Genomic DNA, 9670 nt, shown 5'->3' with positions numbered 1-9670 from the left:
TGAAACAAAGCAGAGAAGTGATGACCGTTAGTGGCCACAGGTGCGAAAGCTCTCTCCAGAGCTACTGGAAGCAGAATCTCGGGGACCGGAAAAAGTGGAGCAACATTCTCGCCACATCAAGCAGCAGCCTAGAACAACCTTAACCTATAACCATAGGTAACCACGTAAGCCATGCTACTGATGCTGGACAGTTTTTCAGTGGGTGCACAATAAACGGCAACATACAAATTAATGTAAATAAATAGCCGAATAATCGATCAACGCTCTCTGTCTAATATGTTTGCTAGCTGTTATCAGAATCAGAATCAGAATCAGAATACCTTTATTAGTCCCACAGAGGGGAAATTTGCAGCGTTACAGCAGGAAAGAGCCACAGACAGCTTAGTGTTGCATATCTGAAATACGTTAAAAAAGTACTAAGTTACAATATAATAAACAAACAACACAACAATATGCTAAAAAAGTACTAAGTTATAATATAATAAACAATAAACAATATGCTAAAAAAAGATAAAAACTAAAAAAGTTACATAATTTTCAAAAATACAGATCAAAAACAAATAAGATCTACAAATAAAATCCTGTAGCAGTTCTTAGGATTTAGCAGCCCGGTATATATTACAGTTATTCAAAATGGCATTTGTATATAAAGTATATATTGCACATAAAGCACATATTGCACATAGTTTGACGGTATTTAACAGCAGCAAGTTACACAATTTACAAAATACAAGATACATACCTTGTAACAGTAACAAGAGGTTTAGCAGCCAGGTATAAATTACACAGTTATTAATGGCATATATATATTGATTGATTTAGTGGCCAGGTATAAATTACACAGTTATTAATGGCATATATATATTGCACATATTGCACAAAGTTGGTTTGTATTTAGCAGCAAGGGGTGTTAAAGTCTGTGTTATGGTGTGCGTAGGAGGGTCTACTAGGGCAGTGCTGGTTGTAAAGTCTGACCGCTGCAGGAAGGAAGGACCTACGGTATCTCTCCGTGTGACAGGTGGGGTGCAGCAGCCTGTCGCTGAAGGTGCTGCACAGTGAGGACAGGGTGTCCTGGAGGGGGTGGGACATATTGTCCAGCAGGGAGGACAGCTTGGCTGCCATTCTCCTGTCTCCCACCACCTCCACAGTGTCCAGTGGACTCCCCAGGACAGAGCTGGCCTTCCTTACCAGTCTGTTCAGTCTCTTCCCGTCAGCAACCGAGATGCTGCTGCCCCAGCAGGCCACACCATAGAAAATGGCTGATGCCACAACAGAGTCAAAGAAGGTCTGAAGGAGTGCCCCCTGCACCCCGAAAGACCTCAGTCTCCTCAGCAGAAAGAGTCTGCTCTGTCCCTTCTTGAGCAGCAGAATTATCAGTCCAGTCCAGTTTATTGTTCAGATGAACACCCAGGTATTGTAAGATTTCACAATCTCAATGTCTGCTCCCTGGATGTTCACTGGTGTCGGGAGGGAGTTTTGGCGCCGTCTGAAATCCACCACCAGCTCCTTGGTCTTCGCTGCATTCAACTGAAGGTGGTTCCTCTGGCACCAGAAGGTGAAGTCCTGCGTCAGCTCCCTGTACTCCCTGTCGTCCTCGTTGGTGATGAGGCCAACGATGGCGGAGTCGTCAGAGAACTTCTGCAGGTGACAGGTTGCGGTGTTGTGGGTGAAGTCTGCAGTGTAGAGGGTGAAGAGAAACGGTGCCAGCATTGTCCCCTGGGGGGCCCCTTTACTGCTGATGATGGTGTCTGATTGACACTCCCTGGTCCTCACGTACTGTGGGCGGTTGGTGAGGTAGTCCAGGATCCAGGAGGTGAGGTGGTGATCCACCCCCGAGAGCTGCAGCTTGTCCCCCAGGAGCGGGGGCTGGATGGTGTTGAAGGCACTGGAGAAATCAAAGACCATGATCCTCACAGTGCCCCCAGCCTCCTTCAGGTGGGAGAGGGACCTCTGCAGCAGGTAGATGACGGCGTCATCCACCCCGATGGCAGGCTGGTAGGCAAACTGCAGCGGGTCCATTGATGGTCTCACAAGGGGCCGGAGGTGTCCAAGGACCAGCCTCTCCAGGGTCTTCATCAGCTGTGATGTCAGTGCCACCGGCCGGTAGCTGTTGAATTCCTTGGGGTGAGGGGTCTTTGGCACAGGTACCACACAGGACGTCTTCCACAGTTTAAGTACCCTCCCTTGCTTCAGGCTCAGGTTGAACAGAAGCTCCACAATCCCACACAGCTGATCCGCACAGGATTTGAGGAGCCTCGAGCTGATGCGATCTGGACCCGCCGCCTTCCTCGCCTTACACTCCTGCAGCTTCCTCCTCACCTGGTAGGTTGAGAAGGACAAGGTGTCGTCAGCGGGTGGAGAAGAACCGGGGGTTGATGTGAGAAGTGTCAGTGAGCTGATGGCCGGGGGCTGAGTAGAGGTGGGAGAGGTAACAGGTCCATTTCCAGGCAGTGGGGACAATGGGGGGTGCAGCAGGGGGGAATGGGTCGGGGGGGGGGAGGCGCATGACTGATCAAATCTGTTGAAGAAGATATTCAGGTCGTTTGCCCACTGGCGGTCCCCCCGGACCTGGGAGTCTGGCTCTTTGTAGCCAGAGATGGTTTTCAGGCCTCTCCAGACTCGACTGACGTTCCTCTGCAGCAGCTGTTCCTCCATCCTCTTCCTGTAGCTGTTTTTCCCCTCTCCGATTTTCCACCTCAGCTCCCTCTGTACAGTCTTCAGCTCCTCTCTGTTGGCAGATCTGAAGGCCCTCTTTTTGTCCTTCAGGAGAGCCTTTATGTCAGGGGTAATCCAGGGTTTGTTGTTGGGAAAACACCATACAGTCCTGGTGGGTACGACGTTTTCCTCACAGAAGTCAATATAGTCTGTGATGCAGTCTGTAAGGCCGTTGATGTCCTCCCCGTGAGAGTCAGTGAACACATCCCACGCAGTAGTGTCGAAACAGTCTTTCAGAGCCTCCTCAGACTCCTCAGACCACCTCTTCACGGTGCGTGTGGGCACCGGCTGCCTGTGGACCAGAGGTTGGTACACAGGCTGGAGGTGAACCAGGTTGTGATCAGATCTGCCCAGGGGAGGAAGAGGGGATGAGCTGTATGCATCCTTGGTGTTGGCATACAGTAAGTCCAGTGTTTTATTGCCTCTGCTGGTGCAGGGGACATATTGTTTGAAAGAGGGCAGAGTTTTTGAGAGAGAGGCCTGATTGAAGTCTCCAGAGATCAGGAGAAGGGCATTTGGGTGCTGTGTTTGCAGTCTGCTTACAGTAGAGCTGATGACATCACATGCCTCTTCAGCTTTTTTTTTTAGAGGGAGGAACATATACAGCTATCACGATAACATGCGTGAATTCCCGAGGTAAATAGTGTGGCCTCATGCTAACGGCTAACAGCTCTATGTCCCTGTTGCAGATTCGTTCTTTGATAGTGATGTGCCCTGAATTACACCATCTATCATTCACAAACACAGCCAGCCCTCCTCCTTTCCTCTTACCGCTCTCTCTCGTCCTGTTCGCCTTCAGCAGATGAAAACCGTCCAGTGATGCGTTAGTGTAGGTTAGCTCCGTTAAGCTTAAGTTAAACAAAGTATATACAATACAACTAAAAAGATAAGATAGGTAAAAAATAAGTAAATATAAGGAAAACTACTCAGTGTGAGTAAGAGCTGCTGTAACAGGCTGCCACTCGCGCGGCGCCGGAAGTGTTGTTGCATGGCAACCACCTCGTGTCTTGGGCAGAAAGTAACGGAGGGACTATTTTATTTTGAACATCATTATTTACGAATAAAAACTATTTAAATGAGAGTGTGTATTTTTCTTTCATATTGCCACACTTGGTAACCGTTTTATAAAAGCAATAGCTCACTTCAGGCTGTGATGTATGCTCATTATATCACAGCTAAGGCGCGTTGTGAGTTATTGATTAAACATATAATTAATAAATGGGTGAAAATTGCTTGTGTCCATAATGGGCAGCATTAATATACCCACATGACAGCTCATTGTTACTTTGTAATTCTACTCCACTACAATTCAGAGGTTAACTTGGTATTTTTACTCCACTACGAGTAAAATTCAGGGAAGGTGATTTTCAAGTGCCAATCATCAGGCGAAATATTCAACCCGGTATCACGGCAAGACGTGAACATGTGACGATTTACCATGCTACGGAGACGTGAAGATGTCACGATTTCGTACCTTCAAACGTGACAGTTACACGGTATTGTTAACCCATGTTAACTAGTGGAGAAATAACCGGAAATGCCAAGCAAATGCTACCCCGACGTAATGATTTATTTTTTAATAGTCACACTTGATTACTCCGATTTTCTTGTTTCTCCAGCTGGTCGACACCTCTTTTAGCAGAAACAAAGGCTACCTTAATGTATTAAATCGATGTTAATCCATGCGTGTGGATCATAGGTGTGGATGTGGAATTAACGGATGTGACGTTGTGCGATTGAGTTGCCAGGCAACAGCTTCGGTTCATGTTAATTTACAAACTCTTCAACTACAACCGTAGTTAAATTTAAAACATGTTAGAAGGCCTCACGAAATACTTTAATGCAAATTAAAATGTAAATGTGAAGGAATGTGTGTATAACAAAATACATCGGTGATAAACAAAACCGGAAACAGACGTAGACAAGATCCTCAGCTCGATGATTTGGATGGTTTAGCCGCAATGCATGCTGGGATTTGGTGTTTATGTGATGTGAAATCTGAAAACGTTTTTTAAAAATAAAATAATACCTTATTCCGAGTGTGCTTGCTTTTCTCTTTGAAAGTCATCACTACCGGCATTGTAATACACGGTTCGGCTGCATTAAGTATTACATATCTGCCGTAATTCTCTATTTATAGAGCCCTGCTTAGAAGACTTCTAGACAAAAAGGAGAACTGCCGCCAAAACTGAAAATGTGACGTGGATCATAAATATATAAGCAATTAAACAACATCTTACATTTCTTTTCACACAATACGTCTCTTAGCAGTATCAACACTATGTCGGCTGACTTTTATATTTGATCCAATTGGTAGATAGGCTGTATTTACACCATAACGGTGCAGAGCTGATAGAAAGGGACACCTGGTGGTTGAAGAACGTTATTGAATTGTATTATTAGATATGAATAGGATCCCTATAAAGTATATTCATGACTCGTTATTCTCTATTAATAGTTAATTAAAGACTGTATATAATGACTAGTTTGCACACCCCTTTCAAGATTTCAAGATTTTCTAAGCTAAGGTTTATTGATATATCATATTATACACAACTACAGTATAGTTATGCAATGAATGAAAAACTTGGGTCGCAGGTTCCTCAACAGTGCATTTCAAGACATCTATCAATATGTGTGTATACCTCCACCATTAAACTGTCATTCTGCACATTTCTTATACTATCTACATACATCTTATAGTATAATACATATGTATAATATCAGTTTAATAATAAACAAATAATAAACAAATAAGTGCTTAAACATAGTTAAAATTGCAGGAAAGCAATATATTAGACGTTAAAGGCCATGTAATGCATCGAAAACAGGTGTTTTTAACATGTAGTTTAGATATCACCAAAAATACATTTTTTTAAAGTTTGGTCATAATTAAATGACATATACGTTAAAAACCGATGTTGGTTCCGAAGTTTGCCGAGTACGCCCCCGATCACTCCCGAACGAGCGGTGACGTCACACGTGGCAAATATTGCCATTTGATCAAATCAGTCAAAATGGCAAGCAACGCGACAACTTCAGACAGCGATAGGGATCATTCAAGCTCAGATTCGGTGGGTTATCTGGATTCAGTTACAGAAGTAGAGAGTGAACCAGCTAGCCTTTCACTTCAAGGCATCTTGCCTTATCAGTACGAGCCTCCTGCCCGGCAATCGAACAACGAGGCAGAAACTTGTGAAAGAGAAGCGGATTCCGCAGCCAGCGAGACTCGAGTCGGCAATACTGAATGGTAAATTCTGTTTTATTTAATTTGACCTGCACTAAATGTCGATCTTAACTTGTCATCTGTTCCTCACACGTCCGGCAGATATTGTTTTTTTTATGTTATGTACAATATTCAGGTGTACATGTCAATGCTGTGAAAGCATGCCCACTGGAGATGAATGTGTATGCTGCAGAGAGATCTGGCAGGTGATGGAACAAATAGACAGTTTGCAACCTACTGACCAGATAGAAGACTCCGACGAGAAACCAAGGTGCATTATTAGCCACCCAGGCTTTAGAGAAGGCTGTCTCAGTGTTTGGACACTGAGAATAGCGTATCTTCAATACAAACAACAACAGAGAGCAGTTAATGGCCCACTACACCAGTAAGTAAATATTGATTGACCCAACTGCCTATTGCAGCTTTGCTTTCATATAATACTTTTAGTCGCTACAGATATGGTACACTTTTAAAGATACCATTAAACTCTTTCAAGCAGTCAAAAACAGCTTGGCTTTTATGTTTTCTGTGTATGCAAGTTCAATGTATGCTTGGGAAAAGAAACAACTACACATGTGAGGAAATATATAAGAGGTCTATGATTCTGTCAAGCAGTCATGTACAACCTCATATTTATTTTGTACAAGTAAAATAAAAATATCATGTTATAAGCCAATTTTTAACCATTGCTACATAACAGTACAACATAACATTTTATTTTTCTCCAAATATATTTATAATCTGTATACTTTTTTTTCATTAGGAAGCATCGTTATATAGCTTATCGACAGTTTGTACGTTGGTGCTGGGGTGTACTCGGCCCAAAAATCAGAGTCCCGCTGCCTGCATGTGCAGTAACCGAGATACGGAAGACTTACCCTGAACCGGGAGGCCGCTATCAGGGATTTCAATGGCCAAATCTGTAATTTGACATAAGTCATGCAGCTGAACTGGTTAAAATGGTTTCACATGATGTAAATAATTTACAAAGTACGTCATTTACAATATTACTTTTCCAAAGAAACATGTAAATATAACAACATTTTCCAAATCAAAAGTTTGTAAGATTGTATTAATTTACTGTTTGAGAAATAAAAAAGGGTTCTTTTGTTAATTTTTCACTTGTAACATTTGATCTTTATTGCAGTGTACATTAGTCTATTTTGGTATATGTGCGAGTCCACAAACAATTAAAAGTGGTAAAAATAATAAAGATATTCAGACATAATTCATTTTTGGCCTTACTTATTTCACTTCAACTTGTATATATTTCAGTCACTAAGTTCACTGTACTCTGGTGACATTTAGCTCAAGCTGGCATAACACCTGTAGTAACTTAATTCTGACCCGAGTTTTGTGCACAATCTTCCAGCACCCATGATCAATGTGTATAGCAATCAGGAAACATTCACAGCTCAAAAGTATTTTTAAATTCTTAGGGCTTTAATTCAGCTTCTCTACTAATGATAGTAATATCTTTAATGCTAATCTGATCAACCAGAAGAAAGTAGAACCTGGATGTTGGAACACTGTGCCTACTGGTTCAGTAGAAGTGCATTGCACGAAATGTAGGTCCCGACACCCCACCAACAAGCACAGACATAAACAGCAGAATGTAATGTATTAGGCAATAATATCAGTGATATGAGTGAGTAGAAACAATCACAACAAAAGAAAAATGTATAATATTGATGGCTTATCACCAGAGGATTCAATAACCAGTTTGACAGTCTGCCAGGTATTATGTTAATACAGTATATAAGCATAGAGATATTGTCAATTTTATTTGAAGTACACTATTATGAAGTATCACCCATAGATACAAGAAAAGTTTGTGTACAAAATTAAAAGGAACTGTTTACACAAGATAAGAACCACACCACAAAAGAAAGCAGGAATCTTATTTCAAAGCAAAGATTAAAGATAGTCTAGTAAACACTGTTACTGGTTAATGAACCGACACCTGTGCTGACGCACTGCCTCATCTTTATCGGGGTGGTCCATCTCTGAGGCCAAAGGTTGTGGTTCTTGGTCACGGACTTCTTGGATGGACTCTCTCAAGTCCTGTGGCGAGTCAGAATAGGCTTGCAGAAGATCTTCAAGAATGTTTGTTGTGTACTCTAAAAATAATAGAATAGTTGAGCAGGGTCGGAATGCTCATGTGTTACTGTATTGGTAATTTGGTATATTAAAATCTGTCCCCTATCTAAACTTACTATATGTTGCTGGTGTCTTTTCCTTGCGTACTGAATGTTGACCCTTTTTGAACTTTGGGAAACGGATTGTGAAACGCTCTTGGCCCTCTCGAGTCACACCCTGTAGTCTTGCACTGTTTTTGTTGTAGTGTAGTGCTGCCAAGTAGTACCTGAAATAAATATTTAAAACGATTATGTCTTATGTAGACTGAACAATTACAGAAAATATAGAATCAAAGTATCCCTAAAACACAATTAAAATAAATCCATTTAGTACAAGGCTATCATTAGTTACCTAGCAAGCTGACAGAGCCACATGAATCCTGTATGCTTCGGTGCAAAGCGAATGATTAAACTATGGAATGCTTCCAGAGATGATGTTTGGTATGTACTCGAGATCTTCTTGATGTCCTTAAGTACATGGGGATTGGTTAAGATGTCATTCAGCAGCTCAGCTGGCTTAGATCCTGCAATAAATAGTTTACATTTTTAGGGAAAGAGATTAACACCAGGACTGCTGCCTGGGTAGGTGGCTTTCTGATTTGGCAACTAAATTTGACTCTTAATTTTGCCTTTAAATTATTCCAGTATGTGCAAAAACATTTTCCATGTACCTGGTTTAAGCCATTGTTTATTTCTGTTGTTGTCACCTAGTAAATGGGCATGGTCACACATGGGGTATATCTCGGTATCATGCTCATGTATGTCTTGCACATGGTTAGCAACAGACTTCCACTTTTCCCCTAACAAGTCAGCCTGCCCTTCTGGAACTGTCCCTGCGACATAGTACATATGGTGAATGATCGATTTCTTCCACAAACCAACATCTTCACAACCCTTCTTTTTGGCGAGGGCATCGATCTTTTTACCAAGTCCTGTAATTAAAAGATTAAATGAATTACCAACATACATGTAGCAAAGAAGCATATATATACAACAAAACACAAATGTACAATAATCTTATAAATTCAGTTCTACTTACATAATGAGCACACAAATTCACACCTTTCGCTATATGCCATGCATCGAAGTGATGTTTCAGCTCTGCTGTGCGGGGGTTGTGTGGAGTTTCTTCTCTCAGGTACTTTGCAATAGATTTGTGCCTGTCAGTTACCATAGATTCGACATCCAGCTCATGCTTCTCGGTCAGGAGTGTCAGACACCTCTTCAAGCCCTCGAGCTCACAAGCATTGCTCCTTGTTACCTCATTGCTCTGAATAACGACATAAACAACATTGGTGATATGTCATCATTGTCCTATACTGTATTTGTATGGTGGTTTCATACCTTGTATTCATTATTATTAAGTTAGAAGTGTGGTAAATTGTACTGTACCATGTACAAGAATATTACTACATGTACTTAATTCACTAACTATTTACCTGGACTAGTTGGGTATCCAGCACTTTGTTGATCCTTTGTTCGATCACCGTGTAGCCTCCATATTTGGCCGAGTGGCCAGGGCTGTCACAACGACCATCCCCTGTCAGATGTATGCCACCTTCCATGCCTTTGAGTCTCTCCACAAGACTCG

General features: G+C 41.9%; 1 protein-coding gene across 1 annotated transcript; it reads right to left on the bottom strand.

Annotated features, from left to right (window-relative positions):
* Positions 1-7046: 7046 nt before the first annotated feature.
* On the bottom strand, positions 7047-9254 carry LOC307047554 (uncharacterized protein). Its single transcript, XM_079694554.1, has 5 exons — positions 9142-9254; positions 8751-9011; positions 8432-8603; positions 8158-8306; positions 7047-8061 (listed from the first exon to the last, which is right to left on the bottom strand). Exons 1-5 carry the CDS (start codon positions 9251-9253, stop codon positions 7883-7885), a joined length of 873 nt encoding a protein of 290 aa, XP_079550680.1. The 5' UTR covers position 9254; the 3' UTR covers positions 7047-7882.
* Positions 9255-9670: the final 416 nt, after the last annotated feature.

The sequence above is a fragment of the Notothenia rossii genome (genome assembly GCF_949606895.1).
Source record: "Notothenia rossii genome assembly, chromosome: 7".
NCBI lineage: Eukaryota > Metazoa > Chordata > Actinopteri > Perciformes > Nototheniidae > Notothenia > Notothenia rossii.
Note: the sequence above shows the minus strand (reverse complement) of the source record. Positions and strands in the feature narration are given on the sequence as shown.